This window comes from Cibotium barometz, chromosome 30 (assembly GCF_041138505.1).
Source record: "Cibotium barometz isolate CiBa-2024 chromosome 30, ASM4113850v1, whole genome shotgun sequence".
Classification (NCBI taxonomy): domain Eukaryota; kingdom Viridiplantae; phylum Streptophyta; class Polypodiopsida; order Cyatheales; family Cibotiaceae; genus Cibotium; species Cibotium barometz.
The window spans coordinates 25672245-25691375 of record NC_141075.1 but is presented as its reverse complement, the minus strand read 5'-3'; the positions used below and the strand labels follow the sequence as shown (position 1 = coordinate 25691375).

The window sequence follows — 19131 nt, the reverse complement described above, 5'->3', positions numbered from 1 at the left end:
ATGTTCAGCATAGTGGGGATCATGTATTGTAGGATTTTCAGCATGATGCCATTGCCCTTGATGCCCTGCAGGGCGAACAGGTTTCTCGTACATATGCAGGTACTGTGCAGGGTCTCGGACAAGGGCATGTCAGTGGACTTTGCCCCGTACATTTTCCCGTCCTCCAGCATTATGAGAGGCGTCCTCAGGCTGCCCATCGTCTTCTTAGATCGGGGGTCAAACCCTCTTCTCTTCCATGAGAATTGTCTCATGGAATGTTCAAGGCCTTGGAGGGCTTCCCACCCGTGGTAGGAAGCGCCTTCTGAAGGACCAGCTTCACCCTGCTGTTTTACAGGAGGGTCTATGGATGTGCTTTTGTTGCAGGAACACAAATTGGATAGATCTCAGTGTGGCAAAACTGGTAAGATGCTTTATGGCCACACCTTCTGGTCCTCGGCAGTTGGGACTAGAGGGCGTGTTTGTATTTCAATGGCAGCATCTATTATACCTCATGTTATTGGGCATGGTGTTATCATCCCTGCTAGAGCGCAGTGGATCTTGATCATGCATGAGGGTCAGAAATTGGGAATCTTGAATATCTATGCACCTAACGTGAGAGGTGAAAGGGTGGCCTTTTGGGACACCATTACAAATGTCATTCCCGAGGTTGATCATTGGATAGTGGGAGGAGACTTTAATATGGTTGAGCAACCTTCTGACAAGAAGGGTGGACGCGAAGGGGGTTTACACCCTTTGACCCTTTGGAGCGAACCTCATGGGAGAGGTTCATGCTTTCCTTTTTTGGCAGGGATTGCTGGACTGAGGATGATTGCTAGAGAAGGCCAAATTCCTTATCTTTCTCTTAGCATAACCGTAGGAGCGGGGATGAGAGCATCTTTGCACGTCTGGATAGGTTTTATGTGGATGATTGGTCCTTGGACAGAGGAGGCATCATTGCTATTATGCCTGGCACCACCAAATCCGATCATTGCCCCGTCGTTTTGTGTCTCAAGGAGCGTGGGGCTCGCTAGGCCTCTCCCCGTGTCCGTATCCCTGTCTCTCTTTATCTTGATGCTGACATTTCCCTTGAGATCAGAGAGAGATGGAGATCTTGTGACGGTCCTGATCCTCGTCATAATATTGCGCTAGCTCTTGAGAGGACCATCCATCATTATCATAGCAGTGCCTTGTCTAAGAAGGAGGAGGCTTTGGACAAGGAGAGAGCTATTAGGTGTAGGATTGCTGCTCTTCGGAGGGAACATGAAAAGCATCCACATGCGACTTGGATTACAGACCTCTTGACCACAGTTAGAGTAGAGCTGCAATTAGCCATGGACAGGAGGGCTAAGTTCGCCTTTCATGCGAATGAGGCCTTTTGGACTCAGATGGGTGGCAGATGCAACAAAGAGTTTTTTTCAGCACAGAGGCCTTCCCATAGCAGGGATTCTGTGAGATACTTGCAGGACTCATAGGGTGAGGTTCAGATTGAGCCTGATAAGGTGAGGGGTATTGCTTCAGAATTTTATCGGTCTTTGTTGACTGCAGAGGTGCCCTCTCCTCACAGAGATATGGCACACGGTAGAAAGTTTGGGAGTGCATGCCCAGGCTCAATATAGATGCTGTGTGTTCTTCCCTGGATGCCCCTTTCTCGAAGGATGAATTCCTTCACGCACTGCATGCTCTTTCCAGTGGTTCATGCCCAGGGGATGATGGTGTTTCTCCCGCCTTCTTTATTCTTTTTTGGGATCATATTGGAGATGCTATCACTATTACCCTTCAGGAAATGTGGTTGTCGGGTATGATGCCTCCATACCTCACGGAGGGGCTGGTTCACCTTATCCCCAAGAGTGGGGACAAGACTGACATCAAGCAATGGAGGCCCATCACCCTCCTTGGATTTGCATATAAAATCTTAGCTAAAACCTTGAGTATAAGGTTGCAGCTGATTCTCCAAAGGATTATCCATGATACCCAGAATGGTTTCCTCCAAGGAAGGTGTATATTTGATGACATTTTTTCTTTCTGGGAAGTTGACGAGTGGGCAAAGTCTAGTCAGCAGCCTCTTGCCATTCTTTTGCTTGATTTTGAAAAAGATTATGACAGAGTGGATTGGGATTTTTTGGAGGGCACGCCAGATACCTTGGTTGTCAGGTGGGCGTTGACATCTCCCCTGCACAACAATTTGCTCCAATGCTCTTAAGCATTAAAAGCAAACTTCATCACTGGAGTAGGAGAAAGCTCGACTTGGCCTCTAGAGCTTTGGTGGTTAATCAAGTTTTGCTAGCCACGACTTGGTTTATCACTTCATGCTTGATTTTCATAAGGGCTGCATTGGCTAGCTTCGTCACCTTATTCGGAACTTTCTTTGGTCAGGGCTTGATGGAAATGCACACCAGGGCTAGAGTTGCTTGGGAAACCATTATCAGGCCTAAGTAGAAAGGGGGATTGAATATCATTGACCCTGCGGTGCAATGTAAGGCTTTGCTTTGTAAGCTGGTTGTTAGGGGCTTTCTTCTAGGCACTGAGCCGTGGAAGGACTTTCTCATGCAGCAGATCACGAAGTGTGTCCCTGTTCGTGGAGGTGACTGGACTCTCAGCTCACGCTTTATTTTTTCGGATGCAGTTCACCGCTCCCCTTCATCCCCCCTGGTTAGGTCCCTCCTACGGGCCTAGGGCTGCTTGAGGAGTTTTTGGTACACATCTCTCCGTTCAGCGGAGGAAGTTAACTGGCAGCCCATTTTGTGGAATGATTTGATCTTAGATGTTCATGGTAGGCCTCTTGGGGCAGCTATGCATATTCTTTGGGCTGGCTGGGAGACCCTATGCCCCACAGTGCTGGCTTGGAAGAGGTTTCAGAGCCTCACCGAGGTACAGAGATTGGATTTCACGCAGCATTTGAGAGGCTCTAGCCGGAGGATTGCACAGATTTATGCAGCCATTCCCAACCACTGGATTACTGGATCTTTCTTGGAAGGCCGTCATCATTCTTGGTTTGGGGTTTTTCTGGGATAGGTGTTTCTCTTCAGGTTATGGGTCTCCCCTTGCCTAGGGAGGATGATGTACCGGTCTTTTTTTCTGTATAGGATGGATGGCAGCTGGAGAGATGTGATGTGCATGACCTTATTGAGGGTCCCTAGATTCGTCCAGTCAGAGTTGTTGGGTAGGTTAGGGAAGCACGTCTTTGTTGAACCCCCCCCCCCCCCCCCGGGATGATCACAGAGAGTGTTAGCCTTTGGTTGTATGGTGGTTGCCCTATTAGACATTTGCATTGGGACCCCGGTGAGTGGGAGTGGAAGGATGCTTGTAACCCTTTGAAAAGCATGCCTTTTTTCAGTTATACGGTGCGGAATGCCAGACATCTTATCTTGGGACACATTCAGAGTGTCCCTACTCTTAGACCCCATTGGGAATCTTACGGCATTTCGACTGACATTCAGAGGGTTTTTTTGGCGGAGATTGTGGCATTCTTATAGGAAGCCACAGATTTCCTCCTTTATCTGGGTTTCTCTTCATGGTGGTCTGGCCACCAATCAGTGGAGGTCTATTACTAGTGCTTGCCCAGCATGCCCTAGATGTGCAGGAGTTTCGGAGTCAGTTTACCATTGTTTATGGGAATGCAGGGAAGCACGGAGGGTTTGGTCTGCGATTGCACACCTCTTTGGTAGGATTAAGAGGGATGCTATCATTTCTTTTGGTTCTATCATTTGGTTGACACAGTCTTGGCCTCAGCTGAGATTCGAGGGGACTGACAGGAGCTTGGCCATTATGGTTAGGCAAGGAGTTGCTCGGCAGTGTTTTCTTCAGGATTTGCCACTTTCACACTATGTCCCTCCGGCACAAAGGTTAGACAGCTCTTGGGAGATTATTGCTAACATTTCTCAGTGTCTTTGCAGGATTTGGAGTGATATTATTCACACCATCATGGCTACCTGGGCCAGAATCCAAGGATCTTCGAGGGCTGTGGAGAGGAAGCGCGGCTAGTTTATGAGAGAGTGGGACATTGGTATCTTTTTCACGTCCTCTCATTCGGGACCCTATTGGCAGCACAGGGCTCCTGATTGGTTAAGATCTCCACCTGACTTGGTGTGAAATCTCCATTTTGCAAAATTTTTTCATACTTAATAGAAGTTTCCTTTCTGGAAAAAAAAAAAATGATTGCCCTAGGGTCGTCCCTGTAGTGTGCCCCTTGTAACTTGTTCATGAAAGCCCGAAGCTTGGGATTTTGGGTTTGGGTAGTCTTGGGTTCTCATTATTGTCCGTCATTTCCGCGTTCTGCACAAGCGAGAGAACGTGGTCAAATGTGGTGGGCTGGAATATCTGCTCATCCCAACAGATGTTAATATCAAGTTTCCTTCTTCTTGTCATCTGATTTGCGTAGTTGCCAGGTGAGTGACCTTGTTGGCATACTGCATGACGGGCTGCACATTTTCATGCAAGCCTTGAAACTCATCATTGATTCTCTGAAGGTAATGTGGCTGTAAGAACCATTATTTTAAGTCGGCTATGAATTGGTCCCACTTATAAGTGGCTACACCATCCTCGGTGTGGGCTTGGGACTAGGCTTGCTACCACACAATGGCATTGCTAGTGAGGTGACGGTCAGCCAAAGCAATCTTATCCTTGTCTGCCCTATGTATTGTAGAAAAATAAGCCTCAAATTGGTGAAACCAAGAATGCAAAGCGGATGGATTGAGTTTACCATCATACTTATACTGAAATTGGCCTTTCCCGAAGCGGTTCTTTTGTTGAGAGCCAGGTGGCCGACTTGTGTTTTTATGCTTGTCATGGGCTGGAAATTGGACAAAATCCCCCATTCGTTTGGGCACCTACCTATTAGGCCTTGCACCCATGGGTTTGGGCACCCAAGTTGGGTGTCCACAGGGCTGCACACAAGCTCCTACATGAATAATCCATGTTCGCAAAAGCTTATAGTAATGCGAGTACTTTCACAAGGGTTTGCACACACCAGGATGACATTTGACTAATGACCGGACGACGAGCACCCAAAAAGTGGCCTAATAAGGGCACGTGATGACACAACATACATGAGGGTTACATGGGTATGTGGGGGACGGGCATGGACATGCAGAACACTGATCCCGACTACCCCTTGGTGGTACATTGGCAACTCGTCCGTGGACAAGGGGTCACAATAGGCCTGATGTGTGGCCTTAGGGCCTTGCACTTGTGTTGGTGTATTATGCCCATGGCATCCAAGTGCGGGATGCACATGACGCCCTTCACATCACCACAATGTTCTCCTTTCCATTGCACCATCTCCTTTCTTCTCGTCATGTGTATGTTGTACTTGAATAGAGAAAAACAAAGTGATGATGGTGATGATGATGATGAACATGATAACTACTAGCCTTGTGATTTTTGTTGATGAAGAGAAATCCACGCTTTTGCATAGACTATGCACAGTTTGTAGACTTGATGTTCCATAACAAGCCACTATTGGTTGTTTGACTCGAAATTTAATTATAATCCAGCTAATACTGTAAAATTACACAACTTGTGGTGTTCTCTCCTATGGCCATTAAAAGCATCTCTTGTCGGTGTTTGTGTAGGCGACAAGTCTTACCTGCGGTAGTTCATCTTGTTGACCAAGTTCAGGTAAACATTTTCCTGTTTTTAATGCTCCACATATCTCAAATAGTGCTACATCTCTGTTTAAAAATGAAGAGGAGGATTTTTTTTTTCATACTTGTAGCATAAAGATTGTGGAATGTACATCAATAGGCTATACCTGCTCTAGGCAAGGTGTTGGTAATTCTGCGTTAGCCAAGAATGTTTTGAATCAGTCCTATTTTATGTTCTCTCTTGATGACTCAAGGATGCTCCCTTGTTGTTCAGCATGATAGTTTCTCATTTGTGAAAAAGTAACTAATTTGATTTCTTTTTCACCTCAAAGGTTGAAGGCACTTTTGCAGATGGCACTAAACTTGTAACAATCCATCATCCTATTGTGAGAGAAGATGGAGATCTTTATTTGGCACTGCATGGCTCATTTCTTCCAGGTGAGAAGAATGGTTCTTAATTGAACTTGTGAATCTCTCTCTCTCTCTCTCTCTCTCTCTCTCTCTCTCTCTCTCGTGAAAACCATGCTTCTATTAACAATGACTTATGTACAATATAGGAGATGGACTCAAGGCAAGTCCATCTTTAGAGAACTTCAGAAGCAGTGGAAGAACACCTTGAACTAAAAATCCATGTCCTCCAACTCTAAGCAGTCATGGAGGGATTGTCGCAATTTCATCTTAAAGTAAGCATATGCCTATAGAAGCGTGTGCCCAAACATAACATTATTTCTCATTGTCCATATTGTCCATAAAGCCCAATATCTAGTCCATAGGAAGAAGAAATCAAAATCAGGAGAGTTGGGCACACCAGTCCCAAATATCCAGAAATGCTTGCCATATCGCTTGCTATCATTAGCCAATCTTCAAAGAAACTCTTGTGTTCAAACAATGCCATAACAGATGTGGAACAGTTTCAGATCGAGCTCCACATCTACAGTAGGTGGCTCCAGCTATCCATCTTTTAGCAAGCATCTCCGCAACAACAGGGAGGACACCCACCAAATAGCGCTGAGGAAACAATCTTTGCTTTAAAGGCAGCCCACATTTCTGGATATACTCTGAAGTTATTTTCTCCACCATCTTTCACTCTTTTGTATATCCCATAGAGTGTTAGCATGTGCATGGACCCAAGGTGGTGGCAGCAGATGATTATACATGCTAGCTGCAGTTATCTTATCCAAATGTAATCCCCTTTCATTTTCAGTTTGCCTTTCCACTTTCCAGTCATGAAGCCTATCATTTGAAATCAGTGGAGGCAATGGTTCATATGGGTGCAATAACTTTTTAACCTTTCTCCATATCGGTCTATGATGTAGACCCAAGTTATGTTTATTGCATGCCTGCGGAAAGGGTAGCACAATCCTTGTATCATCCACAATGTTCTGAAGCATGCGTATACCCAAGGATGCTAAAAAGCATGCTTTACGTTGCATAGCTAGTGGTTCTGCAAACAAAGAGGACCAGTGCAAACTTTCTAGTCACATAGAGTTACCGATTGGAAAATCACATCCCACTCTTTTGAGATTTTTCAATGAAGTCTTCCAATCTTGCACCATTCTTGTAGCATATGGACAGCCCGCAATGCTACCCTCAAAACGGCCTAACACCACTTTCTAATGTGAATTGAGCCAATTTCCGTAAGTCATAGTTTTCATGCCTGTACACATAGTTGCCAGCATAATTGCCCAAGGTTTTCAAAATTCATGTAAAGTCCGGAAGCCTTACCAAACAACTCTAAAACACTCAGATTGTGTGAGAGACAGAGAGAAATAGGGAGAGGGAGAGAGAGAGTCATTGGTTTCTCAGGACAACAGTCGTGTGCGCTCTCTCTGAGCTCTTGTTGTGTATAGGAAACTTGTAAAGCATTCAAGTGTCTCTGAAGCCCCTGGGCTGAATCTGGTATGAGTACAATGTCATCTGCGTAGTGTAGGAGGCGAGTGAGTATGCCTGCAAGTGGAGTTCCTGGCATGCCTAATCTGTCAATGAAGCTCGAGATCTCATCAATGTAAAGGCCAAAGAGAGTGGGTGATAGAGCAGCCCTGTTTCACTCCAATAGTACTAGAGATCTCTTGTGACATTCCGCTTGGGGCTCTCACATGTCTTGTGAGTGACTCATAAAGAGCGATGATGCTCCAAAGCATGTTGGATGGAACCCCGATGTTTTGTAGGCGTTGGAGTAGTTGAGCCGGGGGGGACAGTATCAAAAGCTTTGTAGAAGTCCACAAAGCAGCAATAGATCCTCTGATGGCGTGCTCTGCCCTCCTCATTGATGGCTCGAAGGGTGAAGATGTGGTGAAGGGTAGAGTAGCTCCTCCGAAAGCTTGCATGTCCTTGGGCTCTACCTCGTCTCTTTGCAAAGGAACCGAGCTCTGTCTCCACCACTGATACATATAGCTTTGCCAATGAAAGGGGGTGAGAGCAAGCTGAGAGAGGGTGAGAGCAAATGTGTGTGAGAAAGAAAGAAAGATATATTAAGCGTCTACTAAAGATCCAATGGGCCTATGAGACCAAAGTGGTACAATAATGTCCATGGCATATCTCATCATGGAATGGAAAATAAAACAGAATGAAAACATAAATATAGCTATCTCACTGGGTCAATGAGACCAAAGTACAATGCTATCCATGGTATATCTCATGAGGGAAAAGAAAAACGAAACAAGTACAAATAACATAACTCTCTGAAAGTAGAGGCTGATACAGAGACGGAAAGTGATTATCCTTAGCTTATTTCCCTTCCTTTTGCAATTAACTTATTTCCTAACCCTTATCCCAATCCCTAATCCTCTATCTAACCTCATCCCCCGAGAGCCAGAGTGAGACCCCGGTGACTTGGGGAAGGTTGCTTTCTATGTGGATTCCAAATGCCACGCGGATGTCCGGAGGTGGAGAAATAGACTTAACATGGTTCCATTATTGGGACCAGTTCACAAGGAGGCAACACACTCAAAGACGGGACCAACAATTACAACAACGCTTCATAAGGAGCAAGGATGAGATGACTTGGGGGCCAAGACTTCTACAACAAGTTGGTGCATTTACAAATCTAGTATCTCAGTTCATTTTTCAGCTTGTTAAAATAACATTGCAAGATTAGATGTGAAGAAAGACATTGGAAAGTTGTTTTTCAAAAACAACAAGTCTATCGTGATAATGCATTGCAAATGGTAGTAGCAAAGATTCTATTTTTCTAAAAACAAAGAGGTTGAGGGTCATCAAATAGCAACAAAGAAGTAACCCTTTGTATGTGTGTGTGTGAACCATCTCTTTTTTTTTTTCCCGGGAAAAATATCCTTCTATTAGTTAATAAAAAACAGCCACAAAGAGCTAGATACAACCACGAAGGGCTAGATACAAGCTCACCTCATATACAGGGCTGGAGTCACATGATCATAAGGGGAAGAGATCCTTCTCCTCTAGTTGGCCGGTCTTTGAGGAGACGACTATCTGATACAAGGGAGGGGTGGGGGAGGAACAACCACACAGGTGGTCTGTAGTGTCAAGTGGGGTCACCACCTCTATTTGTGAGAAAAGAGACATGCCTCCAGAGCCTCAAGAAAGCTTCCTGCTACTTCCGCATGTGGTCAGAACCTTCCAGAAGCTTCCCCCACTGACTGCGGAGGGTATGAATGATGTTGAGTCAAATTCTCCTGATGGACTCAACAGGTGGGGTATGGGTACCCTTGATGGCCTTGCTGCATCTAGCTCGCCAAATGTGCCAGGTTGCAATGCTGCTGCAAATCTCCCATCTCTGGCATGAGCCAGGTCGCCAGTGATCTGTAGGTGGGGTACTGCTGAAATACTATGGTGAGAGACTTGAAGGGCTAGCCCTCCCCCATCCTCATCATAAGCCCTGACCACCCCAGCCTCTGTGGCCCAAGTGACAGTGCCCCATGAAATGATCCAGGTCGAGGCCCTGTCCATACTGAAGATGCGGAGAATCCGTTGCCAGATCGACTGTGCCTTCGGGCAATCCCAAAGCCAGTGTCGTTGAGACTTCTGGGGGTGGCCGCACCATGGGCAAGGTGCTGGCCTACCTCCAACTACTAGCCAAGTGCCAACCGCCAAGGTCCTGTGTTACATTAGCCAAAGAAAGAGGGTGATCTTTCTAGGCCAAAAACTGTCCCATAGGCTCTTCCAAAAATCTGAAAGGAAACGCTGTGAGAGGCCCTGTGACTGCCAATGTGCTACTGTTGCCGGAGTGCCATCAATCTCTGGCATCTGGATCCTACAGCCTTATGCAAAGAAGGGGCATCGAGAGTCTCCTCCCAATCAGTGGGGTCATTCCAAGTCCACTCCCCCAGATCCCATCGTAGACGCGTGAGAGGTCGGCACTCCCATATCCATAGTCGCTAGAATCTCTCCCTGTCCACCTTGGCCGGCAATGGGTCTGTGCCACTCCTGTGTCTGAAAGCCAATCACCCTCACTCTCTGCAAGGTGCAGCTCCTGAATGCCTCTATGGGAAGCTCGGATCTCTCTCCTCTGCCATGGGATCCAATCGAAAAAGTGATCAAATCACTGTCCTCATCTGCTCCGTGGACTAACATGAGGATATCATGTCTGGTAAACACACCTAGCCACACTGGGGGGGTCGGGTCTGGGATAGGAGTCAGCCACTCCTGAGGGATAGCTGAATTGATGTTGATGTTGAACATGTCTCTACCCCAGACCCCTGTCAGGCCTCTCTCCTGCACCTTCGAGGGTTACTGTTTGTGTGCGATCCAATCCCCAAGAGACGTGGCTGGTCCCATGCTCAAGGCACTCCATGATACATGTGGTCGGGCCCCCAACATGTGGTCACTGGGTAAACGGATCAGGGGTTCCAGACCAAAGGCTGCTGAAGCCGCTCCTCTGAGGCTGTTGGAGCGATCTGTGTCTAAGGGCCGGCCTGAGATGATCCCAAGCTCGAAGTAAGTTGGCTGCAAATATGTCCTCAAAAGTTGGACTAAAACCGCGGGCCTGTATCTTTGTGAAAATCAGTTTGGTACTCGGTGGCCAAGGGCCCCCAAGACTCGGGGTGTGGGCTGAAATCTGGGCCAATAGGAAATCCTTCCAAGGCTCACCAACCGGGAAGGAGTCCTCTAACAATTAGCTTGCCCAGCAGGGCATGACTCTAAATAGCAGGGTCAATGAGGCCTAGCCCCCCCTCTACAACGTGGTTGAATGATCACTCTCCATGCCATCTTGGCTCTAGTTGGCCTCCCGTGATTGCCGGCCCATAAGAAGTTCCGAATCAATTGCTGTACCAGCCAATACATGCCCGAGAGAAAGCCCAACACGAAATGATGTACCACATGGTGGCAAGAGGTACCTGGTTCACCACCACCACTCTACTGGCTAGGGAGAGCCTCGCAGAACTTCAGTATAACAGCTTCTTTTGAATACTCAAAAGGAGCAGGGCGAGCTACTGCTCGACAGAGGTATCAATGCCCACATGGCAACCAAGATAACGAATTGAAGTGCCCCTTGGGATCCTTTGAAAAGCCTCAACTGGGTGCCAAGTCAGGGCGGGTGCTGAGCCTACCCAAAAACCACGACTTGTGACAGTTGATCTGTGCTCCTTATGCGTAGCAAAAAATCTCGATCGCCTCTGCGAATCTCTGGAGATTCCCCACATCTCCTGGAAGGAAGGTTGCTGTGAGCCTGTGTCGTCTGCAAACTCTGAGTTAAGCAACTCCTCCTGCATGCGGAGGGGAAGACGCAATCCCTGAAGCCCGGTTCCTCGGCTGAGAGAAAACTACTCATGGCCTCGGTGACGAATAGGAAGAGGTAAGGTTCCAGAGGGCAGCCCCACCACCCTCCTTGGGAATCAAGTGAATCAAGCCCTCTGAGAGCCTCTCTGGCATGGCACCTGTGAGCATAATCTCATTGAAGTTAGCACGAAGGCCGCTTTCCATAAGGTCCCAGTGACGAAGAAACAAAGAGACTGGAAGCCCGTCTGCTCCCGGGCGTTTGCCTGTGGGTAATGCCGTCATCGCTTGCGCCAACTCCTCTGCTGTGAATGGAGTTAGTGTAAGAAGGATCGAAGAGAGGGAGGAACCACCTCTCTCGTGTGTTGCCAGACCCTCTCGTGCACATCTATCACTTGGGGGGATAATGGGGCACCTGTGATGAGGAGAGATTGGAAGAAATCAGTGGCGATGGCACCCACATGGGGGGGGTCATAAACAATAGATCCATCCTGGCCACGCAGCCTGTGAATACCATATCTCCTCTTGTGGGGGCCGGCTATCTTGAAGAAATCTCTTGTGACTCTGTCCCTAGCCTGGGTCTAGAATGAAGCTCTGGCATGGTATTTTTTCTCCACCCTCCTCTCCTCAATGAATCTAATCTCCGTGCATGCGGCAGCAAGCTAACTCTCAATCCATGGGCTATCTGGGGAATGCTTGTGAAGCCGCTGTAAAGAGGCTAAGCCCCTCCTCAGACTTCACCACTCCTCCCAAAAGCCCTCCAATCTGCTGTGGGCTGCCTCCTGCAAGAAACTGTTGATCTCCCCTAGGCCAACATCCAGTGTGCACGTAGCAGAGCCTAAGATAAAATCCAATCCCGCCCAAAGGGCCAAATTTGCTTGATCGTGCTGCAGATCTCGGAGTTTTGAACGAGGTTGTTTGGAATCCTAGGCTTACACGCCTATCGTGCCTCCAGGGGTCCTCTAGGGACAGAATAATTGGGGCGTGATATGAGAAAGAAGTTTCCTGCCACGATACCAATCATGCCCCCACGGATGCAAGCCCACTCATCAATGTAGAACCTTTCAAGTCTAGAGAGATTGGGCCCGGTGCTCCTCCTATCCGATCTCAAGAAGATGAGGCTCCCAGGGCTGTGTCCAAACTCTGGCAGATGCCACAGGTCCTATCCCCTAAGTGACAGTATCAGCCCCTCCTAGGCAGAGTACTCTGCTCCTGAGACTGTGGTCGTACCTCCTCCAAGTTTGTCCTCTGCTGCCTCTATCATGTTGAAGTCGCTTCCCATCCACCAAAAGTCAACATGGGGTAGGGCTTGCCGAACTGTGCTCCAAAAGAGGGCTCTACTTGTAGTGGCGTTCGGGGCATAAACATTGCGGAAGCCAACGCTATCCTCTCCAATCAAGATGGTGATCCATTGTGCTTGTCCCGGGACAATGACTCCTGAGCCTGTCACGGTCGACAAAACTTTGTTACAGACAGAGATGCAAACTCCTGGCAATGTGAGCATGTGTGATGACATGGCACTTTTTTCCTAGATTTTTTTGGTGATAATGTGGTGATGTGAGACTATGTGATGATGTGGCGACATGAGTCTACGTGATGATATGTGGCACCTATTTTTTATCTCAAGTTTTATTTGTGTGTGTGTGTGTGGAAATCCGCTCCGTGTTGGGGGGGTGACAGGAGTGCTCTGGAGAGGTAGAGGGAGGGGGGCGGGGCGGAAGAAGCTGTTATGGGCAAAGACATGGCTAAGGATGGAGGAGGCGGGGGAGGGGGCGGAGGGGCGAAGGGGCTAGGGAGGGGTGTTGTTGGGAGAGATCCATCAGAGAGGAACAGTGCTGGGAGAGGCTCACCTGGGGCTTAGTGGGGTCTACCGGCCTCACTGGGCGTTGAGAGTCCGGGTAGGGCTCTTGACGGGGAATCGGTTGGCAAATCGGAGGGGCCTGCTCAGGGGATTGGATGGGGCCCATCGCCAACTGGAGGGTCCTGGGATAAATGGTCTTAATGGTTCTATGACAGAACCAGATCCTCTTGTGCTTTGCCAGCCTAGTGCACGTGTCGACGACGCTCAGCCCTGGTGGTCAGCTGACAAACCGGGTGCGGGCCAAGTGGCCGCCACTCTCCGACAGCTATGTCATCCACGGCCGGGACCTGGTGCTCCGCTGCCCGAGAACCTACCTCTCTCTCGACCCCTTGGTGAGGATCTGAGCATGGTACGGAGGACGAACCATGGGAGGCGGTCTCCTGGACTGACGCTGAGGGCAAGCTCAAGCTAGATGTCCCATCTGTCTACAGATGGGACATCTGTAGACCAGATGAAGGATTGGCGTGGAAGGCTAGAGTACTCCACACGCTGAAGAATGGGTTCGCCCTGCAGGAATGGAATGGATATAACATGAGGCATAGAATCTGGTGAGGCAACACATATGTGAAGAGATGGAATCCCGTCTGCCTGAGCAAGAGGCGAGGCAGTGGTGGGGGGGGATTCCATCTCTCCCCCAATGGCACCACCGATCACCGAGAGAAGAGGAAGGTATTCCTTCCTAAGACTGGGGAAGCAAATTGTCACTGGGAAGCCTCACACACCAGCAAGAGGATCAGACACAGGGTTGAAGCCGTGCTGCCGTGTGGGCTATACGCAATGCAACGGGACTTAGTTGCATGACTCGGTTTGACGCTGTTGGCGAGTCAAACTCAACGTGATAGTAGCCACGTCCCAGAGGATGAATGTCTGTAACCTTTGTAGGCCCACCTGATGAGACTAGCCTGAAAAAGATCCCTGAGCTGTCCGCGTGCTGGGTGGCTATCGACAATCTTGCATACCAGGGTAGATGCCTGCAATGATGCAATTGTCATAGTGAGGAGCTGGACATCCTCTCCCGAAAAAGATAAGTAACGGCGGCTTCAGTCAGGGATGATGGAGCGGTTGCCATGGAGTCCTCTCGAGGGTGAAGACTAGAATGAAGTAGAGACTTGCCGAATAAATAAAAACCCCAACTGAGAGAACTGCCTGTAGGCGAAGGAGGGGATGAGGGGGCGGAGGAGATGCTGCAAGGGGGGAAAACAGCGGAACGCGGGGGAGAACAATGGAATGGCAAGGGGGGGGGGGTGTGGGAGGACAATGCCACAAAGAAGTGGGAGGGGAAAGGCAGCCTTGGCTGAGTCGCCTCCCCCTTGAGCGGAGCTATGTCAATGCTGGGCTCCCGTTTAGACCTAGTTTTTTACCACTGCGGTTGAGGCTTTGCTCGTCCTGACCGTTGTCGGCACTTTCTCCCCTCAGCTCTAGTTGCCACCTGCTGCCGTCTCCACTTGCTGCTTGCTGCGCCTGCTCTTCGTCCCATTTGCTCTTCTGCCCACGTCGCCCCTTGCACTGCCACCTATTGCCATTACTGCCAGCTGGTGCCCAGTGCCATCAGCTACTCCCAGTCAGCTTGTTTGGTTAGTTCCAACATCGCCACCTGATCTAATACCTACTTCATGGTTAAGCCCAACAACACTGGCTTCTCGACATGGCAGACAAGGATGCAGCTCCTGCTTATGAAGGATGGGCTATGGAACATTGTCAAAGGAGTTGACAAGAAGCCTGGAGCTGAGGACGGTCTAGAAAAAGTTGGTCTCTTGGAAGATTATAAGGATCGTGCGCTGTCTGGATGTAAATCATCGCACACTGTGCGCCTTTCTTGACTGCTCGCTTAGCCTGCAAGTGGCTTATGAGCGGAAAGTTTGGAATACCTGGCTCACACTTAATGGTCACCGGGGTGTTTGACACATTCCGATCGATCTGGAACGTGTGCTTGTCCCACTTGACATCAGGAAGAAACTTGTGAAACCATTGGATACCCAAAATTATGTCTGCTCCTACAAGAGGGGCAACCATAAAGTCACGCACAAACTCTATGCCTTGAATCACTAACTTAGCACCTAGAGCTTCATACTTGACGCTCGTTGTCATACCTATGCTAAAACCCTCAACCTGTTTGTCCACCGGAGTCAGCTCGAAAACGGGCACGCCTAGCGGCCTGTTCCGTGACCACATCCTCCGTGCTGCCGCTATCAAACAAGACAACGACTCTCTAGCCACCTATGTAGCCAAAGGACTTGAGCAATTCGTTGCGCTCATACTCCTGGTCATGGGCGCCCTTCTGCTTATCTTCGAGCTCCCGGCTAATAATTGCTCCAACTGAAAATCTTGTTGACAGTTTGATACATCACCTTGATCTTACGAAATCAGCCAATGAGGTTTAAGTAAAAATGGACAATCTATTTGGGCATAAGATTGTCAATTTAAAAGCATTTTTTGAAGCAAAAATTCTTTGATCTAAAGATGCACGAGAGTGATGAACTCAGTGAACACCTGGGCAATATTGGATCAGTCACACAACAACTCTCTAGCTTGGGAGTTGTTGGCGATGACAAGGAAGCTAAGTCTGTGATACATCTTATGAAGATATAGTGGCTATGTTTATCGAAGAAGATAGAATACTGAAGGAAGAAGATAACAATAGTGGTATCAATCGTGATGTTGACAAAGCTTTATTTAATTAATAAATGGAAGGACAAATGGGAAACAAAGAAGCTCAATGCTTCAAGAAAATGGAACATGAACAAGAAAAGCATCATGCCCATCTTGTAGCAGAACACAACCCAAGAGAAGAAAAAGAAGAGATTGAACAAGAAATGGCAGCCACCGTATCACTACATGGTCTTTCTATTGAAGAGAACGACTATAATTGGGCTTTCTAATCAGTTTTTGTGTGGGTCAAGGGTTCTCTACCCGGGTTGTCCCCCAAAATGAGATGTAATAATTCAATGTGTCATAATTCTGTGGGTTTTTTCTCTGTGTGTAAAAAGGCCTTGATCATATTAAAGATTCCATTCCCATATCATACTCTCACCTCTTGCATGAGTGCAAACTATTGCTCCTAGAAATTTATGAGGATGGGGGTGCTTTTTGCTGAGGGGGAGCTCTTGGAGTTTGCAGCTGTGGTGGAGCTCCTTTATCATGCCGTGTTGACCCAAGGTCCGGGTGTTGGCACTAGCGGTGTGCAGTCTGGAGGCCATCATTGATGCTGTTGCTGGAGGCTTTCTCGAGCACTACTCCCCATTTGCTCCATGGGCAGCCCATTTCTGCCCCCCGATGTGGTGTACAAGGCTCGCACAGCACACAGCATGTTGTTTCTCTTGCAAATGTTTAATTTTCAGTTGTGCATTATGTGAAGGTTATTTGAATGATTAAGCAGTTGAAGTGTTTGGGAAACGTGCATTAGAGTGGCTAAGGAGGGAACAACAAACATTATGTGAAGACCTGTGGTGCTGTTTATGGGATAGTTACTAGTTAGGCACAGTGACTTTTCTATTGATCGAGGGGCTAGTAGTACGTACTTGAGACATTTATGCCTTTCGTCGAGCGTTTTAGGCAGAGTAAAGTCTCAAAAACATTGCAAAACATACAGCAAAATCAGCTGGATAAAAAACGTTTAGCCGGTTAATGTTAGGGGCTGAAATACACTATTTGTGGATCCATGGCACGAGCCATGGAGATAGGATTAGTCATGCACCTTGGAGCTGGCCCTGCACATCAGATCACTCCTAGAGAGATGCTATGTCCCATCTGGGGAAGTTGATACCTCCTCACATTGACTCATTGTGGAGATTATCAGCACTTGGCATATAGTAGTACACTAATATTTTGTCTTGTGTATGCAGTTCCAAGTCTTGATAGGTTTCCTGAACTTCAAGAAGAAAGTGCACCTGGCCAAGTCATTGTCAAAAAGGGTGAGATTGTCCTTAACTGCGACCGTGGAGCTGTCATTCTCAGTGTCTGCAACAAGGCAGACCGTCCAATTCAGGTAAATTTTTTTATGAGGTCTAGAAAAAGGTAAAGGCTTATTTTGATCCCATATTTGAAGTGTGATAAATTTGCAAAAGCATCCTTTTTCAAGGTAAAGCTTGGATGAGAGGCCTTTCTAAGATTTAGCTAAAGTCTCTCTCATGCGTTCATGCTGCTTGATGTTATGTATGCCCCTTGTCAAAACTGCTTTTGTTAGCACTTGCTTATAAAGAGACTAATCTCTCTCATGGCAGTCCGTGTATATTTTGGCCCTTCCAGCACAAAATGGCAGGTGACTGAGGTCTTTATGATCACTCTCTTGTACCTTCTTTTCAGTCTCATTTCATAAACAAGGTCAAGGCCAGCGAGGGTAATTGCTGTCTACTGTCTAGAGTATCTTTAAAACGATATACCTGTTTGGGTATATGACCAGCTGAATGTGTCTGTGTGGAATGGGTGGACTGCAAACTCTGCCAGTATGATGTGATGTGGGATTGAGGATTTGCTGGATATGAGTTGTGAGAGCATCATGATTTGCAGTCTTTCCACCTGGTTCCACTCATTGCTGCTCATGCAACCAGGGCTGGCTGCCCGGCACACTACGTGGTGGCTCTTCTCTGGACAGTATGTCCGGAGTCCAGAGTTCCATCAGCCTTGCGTTTTCAGCACATACAACAGCCGGCCAGCATCTGTGCATCATCCTCCTTGCGTTTTCTGCATCTAACAGCATTCAGCCCGCATTCAACTCATTGTTTGCTACAGCCACTTGGTGAAGGTAAAATTCAGCGTTCATACATAGCCCAGAGCAGTCCCAATCAGCCCCATCTCTTAGCCTCATATTTGCAGCCTTCCTACGTCCATTGGGAAGAGTGCATAGGCTCGAGATTGGTCATCATTGGTGCTTTTACAACCGTGTACAGTTTAGCCCGACTCTTGGTCCTCAGAGATCTTGCGTTTGGCTTGTCGTCAGTCCGTAGTCAGTCTCTTTAAAGCAATAAAGCAAATACTATTCCGGTAACGGGATAGGGGGCCCTTCAGTGGGTAATTCGGGACCCCATACGGTGTACAGTTTCTATGTCTCTCTCTCTCTCTCTCTCTCTCTCTCAAATCTCTTAAAGTTTGAAGTCATAAAGTGGATTGCTAAGCTTGCGAAACTCAGGATACAGAAGACGGTGTGAGAATTTGTGTGTGACAGGATCCTTAATTACGAATACTTCTGCTGCATGCCACACTTACCTCCCTGCTGCCCCACCAGCCTCATCATTCTTTCCCTGCGGCGTCTTGCATCCAGCCTCAGGGGCAAAAGAATCTTCTTGCCTCGTCTTGCCATTGCAGCATGCAATCCGCCACTTCTATCACCCCCTCCGCTCCCCTTCCACTCCACTTCACTTCCATCTCCGCCCCAAGGGTCTTTGTTGGTGTGGCATCATCTGGCTGCCTACCATCCTCGCTTGCAGTGGTCTCCACCCTCTCCACCTTGTCCCTTTCCTCGCCAACAATAGGTTTGGTCCCCTTCTCTACCTCGCCACCCAGCCATGGCACCCTTACCACTTCCCCACCAGTAAAAACGGGCAGCTTGTCTCATTCGGATCCCTCCCAGCCACCCCTCCCCCTATTGTGATGGTCACCACACTTCCTGCAGCTACATCAACCATTGCTTCCAGAGAGCCCTCTCTTCCCACACCCACCTTGGATTCTCAACATGAGGCCACCTTTTGCTGATCGAGGTGATGTCACAGAGCGCATCGAGCTTTCTTTTAGTGCTCCAGATATTTCCGTGGGTGATCTACCTTGCTTGCGGTTTGCGGATCCTCTAGAGTGGTTGTCCTTCCTTGACGAGGTCACCGCGTAGTTCGGGGTTTGGATACCCCCTCTGCTTTTCTGTGCATCTACTCCACCTTCCTTAGTGACTACTACTTTGAGAGCTCACGTGATGCTCGTTGCTAGAGGGATCCTACTGGATAGGTTGAGGATTCGATTCGGGGTCTTTAAACTCAAGTCTCCACTCTTGAGCATTGGCCTTCACGAAGCAAAATTGGAGCTCACCCACCT

The 19131-nt window shown here is 48.0% G+C and overlaps 1 protein-coding gene across 1 annotated transcript in view; it reads left to right on the top strand.

Annotated features, from left to right (window-relative positions):
• Positions 1-19131, top strand: part of URE (urease) — a 154671-nt gene that overhangs the window by 43993 nt on the left and 91547 nt on the right. The window contains exons 4-6 of the mRNA XM_086824046.1: positions 5550-5595; positions 5894-5999; positions 16956-17098. Of these exons, the coding sequence (XP_086680172.1) occupies positions 5550-5595; positions 5894-5999; positions 16956-17098 (295 nt within the window). The remainder of the gene's footprint in view (positions 1-5549; positions 5596-5893; positions 6000-16955; positions 17099-19131) is intronic.